Raw genomic sequence first — 17,783 nt, 5'->3', positions numbered from 1 at the left:
GGGAAAACGTGCAGGGTCACGGGGAGAAGGCAGGAGAGTGGCTTTGGAGGTGAATCGCTCCTTCAGAGGGCCAGCACAGACAAGAGAGGCCGAATGGCCTAACTTCTATGCTTCCACCTCGTTTCTGTGCCAACAGCTGATAGGCGATGGAGGTAACCCAGGTACAGCATGGTGACCTCTCTGACCACCAGTGCGATCGATCGATAGCTCCCTCCGAGTCACCGTTTGCAGAGTGGTCAGTGAGGTCCGAGTCACCGTTTGCAGAGTGGTCAGTGGGGTGGACCACGTTTTGCTGCACTGACGGTGACTTGTGTAAAAAGGTGATAGTTTCTGCAGCACAACATGGAGAGGGGGGAAATGAAGGCCAGGAAAATTCTCCCTTAGGCCCCCCACTCACTGATCCCTGCACTGCGCTACTCCTCAGAACCACTCGTCAACCCTGTCTTCTGATCCAAGCAGTCAACGCAACCTGATAAAAAAAATCCCCAAATAAAACTGGGATACCCTTCGAAACGGACCTGGTGCCCAATACAGACTCACCCTGCTCCCTTACTACGCAAATTTCCTACCAAAAAAAAAACAAGGGCTACAGTTCAAAAGTGCTTAATCAGCTGTGAAGTGCTTTGGGATGTGAAAGAGACTGGATCACAGAATCTAAATCCAACTCTTTCTCTATCCGCTCTGGTTATTAACCCCTGCGTATTCTGCCTCTGCTTCACATACTGTGCGATCGACATGTCCCAAGTGTGGCTCTGGAAGAGGATTTTTAAAAAGCTGAGTTTATAACAAAAAACATGGGGGATTCGCTTTACGGTGATACCACAGTTCTAGTGTTAACGCAGCTCAAATGTCAGGGTGCCTGAACCATCCTCTAACTGGAGAGAGTTTCCCTTTGCACCTTCACTGTCCACTTACACAGTTTGGTGAGCACAGCTTTGCACCAACACGAAAGTTGGAGCGTGAGCGGAATGTTAAAACGCCGCCAGACGTCATCTGCATTCTGTGACCGCCCCTTTTTACAGAGGGTCAGAATAGTACTGACTGCAATGTTCCTGAATACACATACAAAACTTGCACCAGTAAGGCCGACATAATCGACCCCGGCATCAATCTCGCCGATCGGGACCTGCAAACCAAGAACGGCATAAACAAAACTAACGCCAAGTTAAATCTTCCCAAACCTGTGGTTTCCCCCAGGGTGGGGGTCTCAAGTCGTTGATCTCCAACCTACGAAGCTCGAAAGCGAGTGGCAACAGACCATTCAACTGCAGTGTGCATCACAGCCCATTCCCAACCTTGTCACCACCACACCTTCCAGCAAATGAGGTGGGGTGGGGTGGGGGGGGGGTGCTAAGGATTGACGGAGGACACCCAGATGGCATTCAGTCCTGGTACTTTAGCCTGCTCATCAACTGCCCCACCCCCCCAACCTCCGCAACTCGAGTACAAATCAGGGACCAAGCTTCAGACCTTGGCCACTTGGACGATACAGTCGGGCCGTATATCTAGCCAGCGAGAAACCCAATAAAACTCTTCGTTAACTCGAATACAAAATTTTCTCAAATTTACATTTGGTAATACAGCGAATCCTCTCGGAGATTCCAGTCCAATAAGAAAGGTTTGGATAATCACACAGGGTTTCCAAAATAAAATAAAAAAAACACGTCGTCTTTTAAAAAAGAACACACAAAAATCGATCTAAACAAGTATGTAAAATAAGTTAATTTTTTTTTCTTTTGCAAATATAGATGTAAAATAACGTACAAAATAGTCCCCACAGCTGAGTTCAATATAACACTGTTGGGTGGTTTCTTTGTTTTTTTTTTTGGAAAGCTGATTTCTGATCTGTGGTTTACGCGGTCGGCGGGCGCCGGGTCAGTTGTCGAGGGGAGCGCTGGGTTTGAACCCCCCACGTCCCAATCGCAGCCAGGGCAGCTTGGCCCGGTTCTTGAAGAGCTGCTCGATGGCGATATAGCGCACGTGTAGCTCCGAGGCCAGAGAGTCCTTCTTCTCCAGTTCTTGCGCGAGATCTTCGAAGACCACTTCGAGCAGAGGGGAGAAAAAAAAGTAAATTAGGGCGGTTTTTAAAAAATTTGAAAGGAGGGTGCGTTGTACTTTTTTTTTTATCAATTACAGGTTCGGGCTCAGCTGGTTGGAGGCCGGGGGGGGGGGGTGCGGTAGACTGTGCCCAATTCTGGGGGCATACGCTTCAGGAGGGATGTCAAGGCCTTGAAGGTGGTGCAGAGGAGATTTACTAGAATGGTACCAGGGATTGGTGGGGGGACTCCAGTTATGTGGAGAGACTGGAAAAGCTGGGATTGTTCGCAGAGCAGGTTAAGGGCATTTTTCGATGGAGGTGTTCAACATCACGAGGGGCTTTAATCAAGTCAAGAAAGTAAAACCGTTTCCCATTGGCAGAAGGACTGATGAGCAGAGAACAAAGGCTGAAGATAATTGGGGACGGAGGCAATTGGTGAAAGAAACTGGGTGAGAGGGATTCCTTCAAAGAAACAGCAGCGGGTTACGATGATCTGGAATGCGCTGTCTGAAAGGGTGGTGCGAGCAGGTTCAATTATAATTTTCAAAAGGAAACACCTGAATTTTGGAAAATCTACAGGGCAGTGGAACTAACTGGGTAACGCTTTCAAGGAGCTTGCACAGGGGTGAGTTGGGCAGAATGGTCTCGTGTGCTGTATCATTCTATGACTCCTCCCGGGGCATTGATCCCTTGCAACCCCGGCAGTCAGATTTCGATTGAGTGTTAAACATTGGGCAGGGCACCTGGGAGAATTCCCCCGCCCACCTTCGGAACAGTCGCCTGGGATCTGAGAGAGTAAGGTAAGGCTTTCAGTTTGATGTCCCATTCGAAAGACTGTGCCTCTGACAATGCAGCAGCCCCTCAGTGCCGCACTCTGGAGTGTTGGCTTTCTATTATTGCGGAATTTGAATCATAAAATGGTTAGCGCAACTTTTCGGACTCCGATGCGAGTCTCCGGGCCATCATTTGCCCCTCAAACCACCAGAACAAACACATGGTCTGGCCATTGTCAAATTGCAGCTTGCTGCGCCAAAGTTGGCTGTGGTTTTTCTTACAACAGTGACTACTCTTCAAAAGTGCTTCATTGGCTGTGACGCACTTTGAGACGTCCTGAGGTTGTGAAAGGTGCTATAGAAATGCAAACCCTTCTTTCTAGGTAGTCAGCTTTTTCTTTTTCTGCTGGGGGGGGTTGGGGTGGAGAAGGTGGACGCGGTTGGCAGGAATATTAAAACCGCGAAAATCTTTTGAACCTTACTTTCCCGACGTTGGAATCAGTGCCCCCCCACCACCCCCCCACCCCTGCACACTCACGGAGTTCCGCCCTCATCCAGTGCCCATGTTGACTAATCACAGCTTGAACTATTTCAGGTCCCCTTCGCTGTCTCTTGTGAAGCAAGTGCTAGGTCTAAGACAATTAGTAATCGATCCCACATGGTTTCTACAATCTCAACACTCCAGCAAAAACACAGGCACAAGAACAGAGCCTGCACAAAACAAAGCAGCCCAACGTTGAGCAAGCCTCTTTCCTAAAGATTGGCGCTAATTTTGATTCAACTCCCCTTCCCCCACCCCTGACAGATATGTGGTAATATACCTTTGATTTGCTTGAGGAGCTGTTCGTTCAAAGGCAGCAGATCATCCACCGACATGGCACTCACTGCAAGAGACATCAAAGAGCATTAGGGCCATCAGGATGACCGGCCTGAGCAGAGGCAAAACAGAGCACCTCCCTGCGTTACAACTCATCGCTGTCTATAAGGGATACAGTCCTTCTGACAACTATCTGATTTTGATGATGATTAAAGGAGATGATAGGGTAGAGAAATTAGGATTGAGACAATTAGTCCAGTTCGTAAGCTGATTAGAAGTGACATACATTCATACACAGGGTTTGGGTCTCTGCAAACTAAAGGAATATGTTCAAGCCTTGCGCATTTTTTTTTTGAATTACCAGAAAGCTTGGGGAGTCTACAGTTCCCTGTTGCTTTCTCCACGGCAATGCCTCAGCCAGAGTCGACTGGCCAACCAAACAGCACACTTTTCTCTTGCAGTGTAAACTGTTGCGAGTGTTTGAAATTTGGTATTCTTGCATTTATCCTGATGGGCACAAGGTGCAAAGCTTTAGCGATATCTCTCTTTCTTCATCGGTATTCAGGTAGAGAAATTTATTTCCTCTTGTGGGAGGTGGGGTGGGAAGGGGGAGGGGGAAGGGTCTGGGGGAGGAGTCCAGGAAAAAAGTAGAGCGCGTTGGGACATTGCCTTAAATTGAGAGCTAGGCTGTTCAGAGTCGATGTCAGGGGACACTTCTTCCATAAGGAAATTTACAATTCTCCCCTCAAAAACAGATTGATAGATTTTTGTTAGGCAAAGTGTTAGTGGATATGGAACTTTAAGGTGTAGATGGAGTGAAGATTATCCATGAGCTAATTTAATGGTAGAACTTATCTCAAGGGGCCAAATGGCCACCCCCTGTCCATTTGTTAGTTTTCAGAGACTCTTGGCGCCTCAATCAACACTTCACATGGGCAGCGTTAAAAGAAGAGTGTTGAAGGTTAGAGTCAACTTTGCCTGCATTTGCCAAAAATTGTCCAGCAATGCAGTTGCTTTCACTGCATTCTGCGCCCCCACCCGAACTCCACCACCACCACCACCACCACCAAGCACCCCCTCCCCCAAATAGGCTAACATGGTGACACTAAGGAGTTTGGGGCGTGTTGAGATGAGATTTCTAGGTCTTGAGTGGCCGATCTCAATGTATGAAGCTTTGAAGGGCATGTGTTGGCAGGAAGTTTGACTACAGAGTGCATCACGGGTTAATCTGATCTCGTCACCACCACAACTTCCAGCAAATGAAACCCGTGGCAGGGTGGGGTGGAGACAGAGGTAATTCGGATCTACAGCAAATTTCTGCTGACCAGCTGCCACTTATTGTTCACTTCTGGTCAAGAGTAGCTCATAGACCAAGCTTCAAACCTGGGGACTTGCATTGATTGTCTAAGAGGTTGTGTAAAAAAAAAGTGTTGTATAAATGCCTGTCAAACAAACAACAAGTCCTGTACTTACACTCCTCCTGGGTGTAGTGCCGACGACACCTGGCCTCCATGCTACGATTCCCCATCGCCAGCTGGGTTTCTGTCCCTTGCCCGAGCTCCTCAGTCGACCAGCGAATGTCGCCGCCCCGAAACCTGCTGGCAGCCGCTCCCAACATCCCCAGGCGAAAGTCTCCTGGTGCGTCCTGCTCCAAAATCCCCTGCCTGCATTCCGAGTAGCCCGGCGAGCTCCCATCCAGCCAGCGCGGGGAGTAGCGGGGCAACTGCGAGTTATTCAGCTGGGGGAAGTGTGTCCTGAACAAGCTGGGTTCGGGCTCGTGGCCCTTTACCTGCCCCTGCCTGCAGTCCTGGAGGTCAGCGTGGTGGTGCTGGTTCTGCGCGTACTGAACGATCTGGCTGATCTTCCTGCTCAGGATGTCCTTCACGTCCCTGTAGGTGCTCTTGGAGGCTTTGGACCGCGGGAGCTCCTGGTTGGCGATGAGGTGGAATTTCTCGAAGCACTCTCTGTGGCCGCGCACGGACTCCGTGTGAAGGAGGTTGGCCCTGGACACTCCTGAAAGACCCACGGCCAAGAAGAAAACAAAATTACACAAGTCCACCAAACTCAAAAACAGTAAAACCACTCGACCACGAGCGGGACGTGGGTCAAATCCCCAGCCCTCATCAGCTACACCACCCTGCATTTATACAGCACCTTTAAACAGCAAAATCTCAAGGCGTCTCTCACGGGTGTGTCATCAGGCAAAAAAGTGGACACCAGGTTTAACGTGGAGATATTAGGTAGCCCAGGCGGCCGAAAGCTTGGTCAAAGAGGTAGAGGGGGTTAGGCAGGGAATTCCCGAGCTCAGGGCCAAGACTACTACAAGCTGCCTTTGGTGCAGAAATTAAAAGAGAGGCAGAGCCTCACGGAAGAGAGAAATCCAAGTGTCGCAGGACCGGAGGTGGCTACAGAGATTGGGGAGAAGGCTGAGGTCGTGGAGGGGTTTGAAAGCCATGAGGATTTTACAACTGAGGCACTGTCAAACCAGGAGTAAATGCAAGTTAGCAAGCGTAGCGGATGATGGGTGAACGGGACTTGGTACAAGTTACAATTAGTAGCAGAGTTTTAGGGGAGTGTATGGAGGGTGGAAGATCAGAGGTTGGCCAAGAGAACACTGGAATAGTCAAGTTTTGAGGTAACTTAAGAACGGATTAGGATTACAGCAGAGGAACCAATAGATGGGACTTGAAAGTAGACGGATAAGATAGGAGGCCGGAAGTGAGTTCAAGGTTAAGTAGGATGCAGAGGTCACAAGATTATCTTGTTTTAGCCTGAGGCAGAGGCCAGGAAGGAATATGGAATAAGTGGCAAGGACTGTGGATAACGACCCCAGTGTGAATGTAGTGGATAAGAACTTGGCTGTGAAGCACACCATGATCAAACAGCTCAATGACTTGGGGGAAAATACCTAGAGAGCTGGTGGAACAGTATGCCAGCAACAGTGAGCAAACAGGGGCAAAACAGTGAGCATGGGGAGAAAAAAATAATCAAACTGTACCAATGTAACTTTAAATAGGTCAGGAGTCTATAAATGAAGATTATAGATCAAAAAAAAAATAACCGGCATTAAAAAATATACCTGACATCGTATATCCTGAGAACGGAACACTGAACAGTAATGGGATGATTCGGTACTTGTGTGGTGTCTGGAAAAATTGAGTCTGGTTCAGTGCTGAGTCACTCAATTACCTGTCTGCTCTGTTAACTAAATGCAGTACAAAGGCCCCCTTTTCAATTACTGCTGCCTGTCAAACCCACAGAGATGGTGCTCAACCAAGGGAGCGGAGTCCCAGTTTCCTCTGCTCTGCTTCACCCCAAAGCCTCACTAGGTGGGGGGAGAGCTTCACGGGGCTGGCAACAAGCCCAGCTCTTCATCCATGCTCCTAGAGAGCAGGCGTGGCTCAGCTGCTCTTCCACAGATGACACCACATCCGCCAGCAACAACAACTTTACATTTATGCAGCACCTTTAAATGTAACGAATAGGTCACAAGGCACTTCGCAGAGAGAGCTGCCAGGCCAGCTGACCAAACGTTTGGTCAAAGAGGTAGATTTTAAGGCGGGTCCTGAGAGGTAGAGGGCTAGACAGGTAGACAGTTGGAGGGAGGGAATTCCAGAGCTTTGGGCCTTGGCAACTGATGGCATGGCCACCGGTGCTGGAGTGATCAGAATGGGGGATGTGCACAAGAGGCCAGAAGTGGAGGAGTGCAGATATCTCGGAGGGTTGTGGGGCTGTAGGAGATTACAGAGATAGGGAGGGGTGAGGCCAGGGGGTGAGGGGAAATTGTAAATAAGGATGAGGTGGTAAGCCAAGAAGTGAAACGATGCACAAAAATGTATTTTTTTTTCTTTAAAAGTGAGCCGGCTGCACCACTCTTTTAAAGTTTAAGTGTGCATTTTCAATGGCAAAACTGGCACTTGTTACCCATCACAAAAACAGAATTACCTAGAAAAACTCAGCAGGTCTGGCAGCATCGGTGGAGAAGAAAAGAGTTGACGTTTCGAGTCCACGTGACCCTTCAACAGAACCCTGTTACCCTGTTACTTGTTACCCATCGCTAGTTACCCTGAGAGCAGGAAAATGTAGCAGTCCTTGTGTGATTCTCTCCGTAACAATTTGGTACAACCGGTCACTAGGCCACTTCACGGGGCAGTTGAGTCAACCACGTTGGTGTGGGACTGGATTCCTGGGCAGGCACAGCGGGTTTCCTTCCCTAAAGGACACTGCATAACCAGCAACTGACCTGATTCACATGAAATTTGAAAAGAATGCCAATGTACCGCTCTAGTGTACCAGCTAATGTAATTAGCCCCAAATCATAAAGACTGAATATTCAGTGTGGTTAGAGGAAACAGTTCAGGTGACATTCACGTGTAGAGGCTGTGTCCAACAAGAGTAAGGCACAGTTAGAAATTAGAAATGGTAGCCAGAGGAAAGAAAGTGGTTTGATATGACATTACATCAAATTCATAGCATAATAATAGGCCATAAGGCCCAAATGACCAATGATAATGCTTCACACAAGCCTCCTTCAAACCCTCTTTGGTTGAACAAGTTGGGCCAGTATCCAATGGAGTTTAGAAGAATGAGCCACGATCTTACTGAAACAGAAGATCTCGAGTGTTCTTGACAGGGTGGATGCTGAGAGGAGGTTTCCCCTTGTGGGAGAGACTCGAGCTGGGGGACACAGTTTAAAAATAGGAGGCTTCCCATTTAAGACAGATGAGAAGAATACTTTCTCTGAGGGTCACGAGCCCGTGGAATTCTCCCCCTGCAGTGAACAATGGAGGCAGAGTCATTGAATATTTTTGAGGTGGAGTTAGATAAATTCTTGATTGGCAAGTAAGTCAAAGGGTATAGGGGGTGGACAGGAAAGCGGAGGCCACAATTAGATCAGATCAGTCATGATCTTATCAAATGGCAGAGCAGGCTCGAGGGGGCCAAATGGCCTACTCCTACTCCTAATTTGTATGCTCTATGATGGGTCAAAATCCTGGAACTCCCTCCCTAACAGCACTGAGTATTCATACACTACAGGGACTGCAGCGGTTCAAGGGGGCAGCTCACCACCACCTTCAGGAGCAATTAGGGATGGGCAATAAATGCTGGCCTAGCCAGTGACACCCACGCCCCATGAACAAATAAAAAAAAATATCACCCTATCAGCATATCCTTGTATTCTTTTCTCCTTCATATACTTAACTAAGCTTTCCCTTAAACACATCGGTGTTATTCACCTCAACCATTCCCTGTGGTAGTGAGTTTCACATTCGCACCACTCTCTGGATAAAGGAGTTTCTCCCAAATTCCTTCTCTGATTTATTACTGACTATTTTATATACAGGGCCCCGACCTTTATTCTCCCCCAGCAGTGAGGGTAAATCTATGCCTACCCAATCAAACCTAAAGTCACCATTAAATTGGTTTTCTTTGGCCTTTTTTTAAAAAAAAAATTTCCTGATACTTATAACCTCTCAGCTCTGCTATCACCATTTACTGTAGGCTGTCAGCAGAAAGCCCTACTGCTAGTTAAAAATAATTTCCCCGCCCCCCAGCACCCTTCCTATCCGGAACCACGTGTTCATGCAGGTTATGGCAAGTTTGCCCACACAAGTTGCCACAACTGCAGTTTCTACAAAAGCTGCTGAATTTCACCAAGTTCAGCAGTGCACACAAGGGGGAACCACACCAGTGTGCAACCTATAGCTATACATGTGCCAACATGATACACACCACCAGGGCTCAGGGAGGATTGAGGGATTTGAGTCAGTCGCCTGGAGCAAAAGCAAAGTGCAGGGTTTTGGGGCTTTGCATTGTTCTATTGAAGGGCTCTTTGTTTTCCCTGTTTGGAGGTGTTTGTTTTTAAATTAAAGGCTGTATCATTCTCTCTCCCATACACCAGCTGTCTCAGGGTTGCACAGGTGGGTGTGTGTCTAGACAGAGAGTATCAGCAGGTATATTCTTCAGGAACACAAGAAACAGCAGTTGTAGGCCATTCAGCCCTTTGAGCCTACTCCACGATTCAATTAGACCCAATGACTGACCTTCTACCTCAACTACATTTTCCTCCACAATTCCCAAATCCCTTGATATCTTTAATACCTAGAAATCTATCGACCTCCATCTTGAACATACCCAATGAGCTTCCATAACCCTCTAGGGTAGAGATTCCCAAGGTTCACAGCCCATTGAGTGAAGAAATTTCTCCTCATCTCAGTCCTAAACGATCAGCCTCTTACCCTGAGACTGTGCCCCCACATTTTAGGCTGTTTCCACTGGTCAGGGAATTGATCAGTTTCTACCCTGTTAGGCCCTCTAAGAATTTTATACATTTCAATGAGGTCACCTCATATTCTTCTAAACTCCAGAGTATAAATGTCCATTCTGCTCAATCTCTCCTCATAGGCCAACCTTCTCATCTCAGGAATCAGCCTAGTGAACCTTGGTTGCACTGCCTCCAAGGCAAGTCTACATGCTATTAGAAACCAAGCTTAGCCACTTAAGTCTTGATTCACTTCCTCTTTGTCACTTGGTCTGGTCTTTGTAACTTCTTATGCACTGGACTTCTCAATTAAAAAGCCAAACAAATGCGTTTTTATAAAATTATTAGAAGCGACATTACAGGGAGTGACGTCAGACATACTTCTTCACAAAAGATTTAGCTCAGTTTCTGGGCTCTTGATTGGCTGGAAAAGAAAAACGGAGCGGGATATAAACCAAGTGCTGATTCGCTAAGGCCTGTTTTGAGCTCCTACCTAACATCAATTTCACCCCCACTGAATCTTATCGATAACAGATTTGGGGGGGGAAGCTTTAGAGCAAATTCCAAGATTTGGAGAGTGGGATATAACCAGAGGCAAAAAGAATTCTGGAGGGATGGGGGCATGTTCATTTCCCACCCACCCTCCCCACCCCCCATACTCACCCAGTGCTCGAGGGGATGTTAGAAACCTGCAGAGGGTTTAACTACGTAAGCTTACAATTTCCTCTGAGGCAGAGACAGGCTATAAGCATGTCCAGCATTACTTGCGGCAAAGCTTGCCGCCGCATGCCTCATCGTATTTGCACCTTGTGTTTATCCTTTCCAGCGAAGCCTCAGGGTTGCTAATATTTTGCAGCTAACTGATTCTCACTGCCTGCTGTTGTTTGACTGATTAACTCCGAGCTAGCCATCCAGGCACTTTGGCTTTTCAAATCATTTTCTCTCCTCCAAGATAGGGGTGGACTGAGCTGAAAGCTGCTGTCCAGCGCACAACTACTCTGCTGATCCCAGGGGAGCTCGAGTCCAACAGCTCTCCCCACACAGACCCAACTGACACCTTGGTCATTCCCCCATTAATAAGGTACCAGCCTCATTGGCCGACCGAGTCTTGGCTTTTCGAAAACGCACGTCCCTCCCTCCTCTGGAGTTTCAAAAACACTGATACGCGTAACCCTCCATGCTAATGAGCTCCTGCATCTACGTCATCATGCATTTAAAAACAGCATCCACAACTTCCATCTTCACTGCACCCTTAATGTTATAAAACATCCTTAAGGCACTTCACAGGAGTGTTATGAGGTAAAAACTTGACACTAAGCCACGTAAGGAAACAGGTGACAAAAGGCTTAGTCAAAGAGGTCGGCTTTAAGGAGGAGAGAGCAGCTGAGAGGTTTATGGAGGGATTTCCATCACTTGGGATCTAGACAGCTGAAGGCATGGCCAACAGTGGAGGAGCGATGGAAATCATAAGAGGCCAGACTTGGTGAAACGCAGAGCTCCTAGAGGGCTGGAGGAAGTTCAGGAGCTAAGGAGAGCTGAGGCTACGGAGAAGAATTTCAAATTTGAGGCATTGCTAGGCCAGGAACCAATGTTGGTCAATGAGATCCCGGGTGATGCCAGTACTGGATTTGGTGCAAATCAGAATATGGGCAACAGGGTTTTGGATGAGCTGAGGCTTACAGAGGGGGATGATGGGATATTGGATGAGTTGAGTTTGGAGGTAACAAAGGCAGTCTAAAAAGATGATAGGAGGATTAATTAAAAACAGTCAACTCCAATCCTCTAGTTGATCTTCATGCACACGCACTTTCACTGGGTTGCAATCAGAGTTTTCTCCTCGCTATCCTAGGAACATGCTCACATTGTAATGCTCGAGTCACTCCTTCAGCTCAGTATGGGGATGGAATCTGTCTCAGCCTACCCTCAATAGGTCTCTAGGTTCTCTGTGTCATGTTAGAGCTTTGAATATAAGTTGAGAGAGGCTGGGCAGCCAGGAGCCATCTGCTGACCATGAAACAAGTTTACTTTTACAAAACTGAAGAACCAATGCCGAAGAAGTTGAACAATGCGACCATAGTTAAACTGGGGATTCAGGAAAATTTCTCCCAACCCTTCACTTTCAACCATTAACACTCTTCCCCGATGCCTGCTCATCTAAAGCCCATGACCAAGAGCTGCTACTTTTGCAACTTTGTTAGGGAAGGGACTCTGCCATCCTTACCCCACCTGGGTCTGTCCGTGACTCCAGTCCCACACCAACGTGGTTCACTCCTAAATGCCTTCAGAAGCGGCCTTGTGAGCCACTCGATTGCATCAGATAACCATCGAGGACAATTAGAGATGGGCAATAGTTGCCAGCAGTGCCCATCTCCTGAGAATGAATAATAAAAAGCTGCCGAGGAAACAGCCACTGTTATGCCCAGACTGAATCCAATTAACGAGCAACAGTTCTGAGCTCACTCTTCCAAATGCACAGAATAAATGTGGCAACATGCCACAAACTCTTTGGCTGCTCCACTGAAGCCTCCCCACCTCCTCTAATCCCATTACAGCAAGGACAATTCAGAGATGCTGCAGCATTTCGTGCTGATGCAACACATGGTCATCTAGTGCCGCACTCTGCCATACCCACGGACTGGAATAACTGACTCTCTAAGCCCACTAGACTCATGCCTCCACTAGATACAAGCATGGATCTCACGCTATGAGAAAACTCTCGCGCATAACTGTTGGCTCAGCCAGTACAAGTAACCGTGACTAAGCAGCCAACTTGTCACGTCTAAACAATACTCTGACTCCCTACCCCTCTTTATAAATGTACAAGAGCTATTTAGCAAAAGGATCACCACAGCAGGGCGCTTTGTTTATAAACAAAAACGAAACAGCTCTTTTCCAGCCACGCCACATAACCAGGAAACATCTGTCACTTTCACCACGGCGTCCTCAAAACCAGGCACCACATGTAACGAAAGGGAAATTGCATCAATACGTTGACAAGAGACACAGACAGAGAGCTGATGGGGGGGCGTGGAGAGCACATAAGAAATGGAAAGGGAGAGAGAGGGAGGGAGAGAGATAAGAAACAGAAATCCCCTAACGAGATTGAAAGTAGCTGACTGCCAATGTCCATCATTCCCAATGCCCCCAATGGGCTTTCCTGTATCTTCTGCAGGTTGCACAGAAGAGCTTCCAATGATTTTTGTGGTATTAATTCTTAATTTGACTCTTGTGTCTATGTACTTGTGCAGTTTTGTCATTGCACTTATTCAGACCATTGGCTCCAAGAAGCAACAAAAGCACAAATTAGTGCCAAATCCATTCAATTTATCCCTTTAAAGCACACTTATCACTGTCAACACTGTCAAAGGGTGGCAGTGCCATAGTGGTATTGTCACTGGACTAGTATTCCAGAGACCCAGGGTAATGCTTTGGGGCCAAGGTTCGACTCCCATCACAGTAGATGGTGAAATTCGAATTCAATTAAAAATCTGGAATTAAAAGTCTGATGATGACTACTGCCAATTGTAAAAACCCATTTGGTTCACTAATGCCCTTACCTGGTCTGGCCTACATGACTCCAGACCCACAGCAATGTGGTTGACTCTTAAAAATGCTCTCTGAACAAGGGCCATTAGGGATGGGCAATAAATGCTGGCCTAGCCAGCGACACCCACATTCCATGAACGAATGATTAAAAAAAGAACAATAGACAGTGCTGCGCTGTCTATTAGATGTTAAACTGAGGTACCATAATGATGGACATAAAAGATCCCCCTGCACTATTTTCAACAAAAGCAGGAGAGATAATTCCGACCAAATGCTTTTTCCCTTAATCGACATCACCAATTGTAATTATCACATTGCTGTTCATGGGAGTTTGCGGTACACAAATTGGCTCCAAGTGGCAACAGAAGTACAAAATTAGTGCCAGACCTATTATCCTACATTACAGTAGTGGCTACACTTCAAACAGTACTTCATTTGCTGCTAAGTGCCTCGGGTTGTCTTAAGCTGGTGATAGGCTTTATAACTGAACGCCCTTTGTTCTATTGACGGTGCCACCCAAGTGTTAAAACAGCTAAAGATTCCTAAAATCATAGAAGCCTACATTGTGGGAGGCCATTCAGCTCATTACGTCTGCTCATTACAAAAGAACCATCCCGCCTCATCCCACTTTCAAGCTCTTTTCGTTTTTCAAGCCTTGTAGGTTGTGGCACTTCAAGTGCACATCCAAGCATTTTTTTTTTTAAGTGCTAGGAGGGTTTCTGTCTCTAACACGCTTTCAGGCCAGGAATTCCTAACCCCCCCCCCCACCCCTCACCCTCAGTCTATAGACATAGCTGAAGTTGGAAGGAGAGAATTTGTAATGGTAATACTGGATCTCCCCGCATTGATCACATATAGATACCATTTCATACATTCTGCAAAGTTTGACAAAGCTCGTGCACACACACATGAGACATCAGAACAGCGTGTTATCTGATAGCAGTCAGGCTATTTTTAAACTGCTTCACAAGAGGTTTGCAGCAAACTGGTCGAAGGGAAAGTGGGGGTGGGGGGGGAGACAAAATCTCTGCAGAAGCAGATTTGCTCAGGAGTCCAAAACCAGAATCAAGCACAGTGCAGACTCTACTCTGGGAGATGACTCTTCTACCCACACCCCCTCCTCCATCCCTCTCAGTTCTTTGGCAATGCGCCCAGATACTTCAACACTGGCGAGACTGAACCATGGGGGTGTTGAGTTGGGTTTTGGGGGGGGGGGAGGGGGGGAATGTGTGGGGCACAGCAAAGAAAATCCTTTGCCGAAATTTTTTTTTTCATAATCAGACCAAAGCAAAATGTAGACCTGATATTAAATCCCAGCCAGGCGGGGTACTAAGTTTTCCTTTCTTTTCTCTCTGTCCCTCCGTTTGTAGTTACATGCTTGTATCGAGTTGGGAAAACAAAGAGCAAGCTCAAAACTATGGGTGTCCAATGCATTTGGGCTCAGAGTCCCAGTTTCACATTAAAACAGTGGGCAACTTGCATGTCACCAATTAATACAGGAACGCTCTACTTTATATCACTTACTAAAACCAGGACTTAAAGTGAGCAAGGTTGCACCTGCTGTCACTGAAGGACTGGGGGAAAAAAAGATAAAACAGTGATTGTACCACATTGTAACCTCAAGGGATCAAAGAAGGTTTTGTAACCAATTAATTACTTTTCAAAGGGCAGTTGCCATAATATAGGTAATATGTGCAGCCAATTGTACAGCAAGATCCCACAATCAGTATGTGAACGAATTACTAGACAATCTGCTTTGGTGGGTGTTGGTTGAGAAAGCATCAGCTAGAGAACTCGCATATCGAGATGCGCTTTTTGCATCCACTTAAGCTAATAGATGGACAGGACTTGAATTTAGAGTCTTGTCAGGGAGAGAACACCTCTTAACAAAGCTGCACTCCCTCAGTATTGACCCTGCGACAACGCAGCACATCACTCCCTCAGTACCGAGCCTCTACCAATCCAGCATAGCCTCGGTACTCAGTAGCGACCCTCCGACAGGGCAGCACAGCCTCAGTAGCGACCCTCCGACAGGGCAGCATGCTCAAGAGTGGCGAGAATGCAGAACCTGCTACTACATGGAGGGCAATAAAAATGCTGGCCTAGCTAGTGATGCCCATGTCCTGTGAAAGGGTAAAAAAAAACGAACAAGATTGGCTTCAGGTAAAAGCTCACCACCTAAGCTTGAATGCAGCCATAGGCACCAGAGGGCAATCAGCACAGGGAGAGCTGTACCAAGAGTTAGTACTTTCAATGACAGAAGAGAAACAAAAGAACCCTCTTTTCCCCTAACCATTTTATTTTTGTAAAAGCAGGAATATTTGTACATTTACAATTAAGCCTCAAATGCCCAGTAATCAAAAAGAGTGAAAAACGGTGCTGGTTCATTGGTTGCCTGGCCTTGAGGAAATGTACTAAATGTAGCTCATAAACAAATTAACTGAGTAAAAGGTGTGAAGTGTGTTGCTCCCTGCAGCTTTAACTCCAAGCACCTATTAAACATAGCCCAAAATAAAACTGCCTGTTGGTGTTGATAGTGTTCTATTTATAAATGTGAAAACATTAACAGCATTAAAACAGCTTACAATTTACACGCTAAAAAACTACACCAGGCAAAATTTGTTTGTACGCATGAGTCAGCCCTGCGTGCAAATCCCAATTTATAAAATAAAACATTAGCCTCATGCTGATTACGGAGTCAAATGCATGATTATTTTAAAAATAGCAAAATACTGCGGATGCTGGAAACCTGAAATTTAAAAAAAAAGAGAGAAAATGCTGTAAATACACCAGTCAGTAATGGAGACAAAAAAGTTAAAACTTTCAGGCCCATCGATCAAAACTAGCGAAAGTTATAAGTTCAACAAATTCAGACCATGAACTTTCTCTTTTCCATCTTCACCGCTTTTTAATCTCTATCTTTTATTTATTTATTTATTTTTATTCATTTATTGTTTTATTCCCCTCTGTTTATCCCTTTTTTTAATCCCCTTGTCTATCCTTTTTCCCCAAACACTGTCCCCCTCCCTGCCAAGCAAAGGACCATCTGTCACTTATTGTATGTTGCTCTTTCACAGTGCTGACCCTTGTTCTACTATTCACATGCTCTTATTTCTTACCTTTATGCCACCACCAGCACCTTCTTTGGCCCTTCCCACAACCATTAACACTCCCTTTTGTCTCGTGTCCTTTCTATCCTGCTTTACCTGCTCCACCCACCCTCCTTCCCCTTAAACAGTATAAATTCCATCACTTTCTACTTCTCTTTCACTCTGAAGAGTCTTAATGACTCAAAGCGCTAACTCTGTTTCTCTCTCCCCAGATGCTGTCAGACCTGCTGCGTTTTTCCAGCATTTTCTGTTTTCATTTCTTCTTCTTCTTCTTCTTCTTCTTCTTCTTCTTCTTCTTCTTCTTCTTCTTCTTCTTCTTCTTCTTCTTCTTCATAATGAAACTTTTATCTGTTTCTCTCTCCACAGATGCTGCCTGGCCTACTGAGTATTTCCAGCATTTCTGCTTTCATTATCTTAAGAAATGCTGAGGCAGCAACATCAAGGATTGCACTTCAAGGCAGCAGTGGGAGCGGTTGCTGCTTTCCGCTAAAGCAGTCAATTCTGTGTCAGCCATGGCTCACTGGGTAGCACACTCACCTCTGAGTCAGAGGGTTGAGTCTCCACTCTGAAGCCTTGAACACGTAATCGAGGCTGACACTCCCAGTAGCAGTACTGAGGGAGGGCTACACTGCCAGGGGTGCCACCTCTCAGGTGAGACTTCAAACGGAAACTTTGTCTGCCTTCCGAGATGGATTTAAAGATCCTGTGGCCATTATTTTGAAAACGATCAAGGGAGCTCTCCCCAGTGTTCTGGTCCAATAGTTAGCCATCTGAAACAGACTATCTGGTCATTTATCTCATTGCTGATTCCATGCTGTGTGTAAACTGGCTGCCTTGTTTCCCTACAATACAGCTTCAGGTAGATATCCATTTTCTCTCAGATAGCAGATACTGGCAATGGCCGCACTTAGAATAACCTGGATGGGAGGTAATGCAGGCTGGTGCTTCGGGGGTGGAATCCCCTATTGTTAATGTCCCGGGGTGGGTGGTCCATATCCCTGGGGTCTTGGCAGCTTTCTCTGTCACATCTCTGCACCACAATTCTTTTCGTTATTTAATCTCTCCTGCCTCCACCATATTACAGACCTTCCCTTTTGTCCTTTTCCTGCATACACCCTCCTTTTCCTGACTTTGTACTAGCTGAAAAGTTGTTCATTTTCCAGTTTGACAACAAAAAGACATAGGTCCAAAATGTTAACGCTGTTTGTCCACAGATGCTGCCAAGTCTGCTGAATGT

The 17,783-nt window shown here is 46.4% G+C and overlaps 1 protein-coding gene across 6 annotated transcripts in view; it reads right to left on the bottom strand.

Annotated features, from left to right (window-relative positions):
• Positions 1 to 1,660: 1,660 nt before the first annotated feature.
• c16h21orf91 (chromosome 16 C21orf91 homolog) overlaps positions 1,661 to 17,783 on the bottom strand; it is a 41,426-nt gene continuing 25,303 nt past the window's right edge. For all 6 annotated transcript variants that reach the window (XM_078560390.1, XM_078560392.1, XM_078560396.1 and 3 more), the window contains 3 exons: positions 5,102 to 5,641; positions 3,633 to 3,695; positions 1,661 to 2,042 (listed from right to left, as the gene is read on the bottom strand). In XM_078560390.1, coding sequence (XP_078416516.1) covers positions 1,876 to 2,042; positions 3,633 to 3,695; positions 5,102 to 5,641 — 770 coding nt within the window. In that variant the 3' untranslated portion in view covers positions 1,661 to 1,875. The remainder of the gene's footprint in view (positions 2,043 to 3,632; positions 3,696 to 5,101; positions 5,642 to 17,783) is intronic.

Source organism: Cetorhinus maximus, chromosome 16 (assembly GCF_964194155.1).
Source record: "Cetorhinus maximus chromosome 16, sCetMax3.hap1.1, whole genome shotgun sequence".
Classification (NCBI taxonomy): domain Eukaryota; kingdom Metazoa; phylum Chordata; class Chondrichthyes; order Lamniformes; family Cetorhinidae; genus Cetorhinus; species Cetorhinus maximus.
The sequence above is the reverse complement of the archived record's forward strand: the minus strand, read 5'-3'. Positions and strand labels throughout refer to the sequence as shown.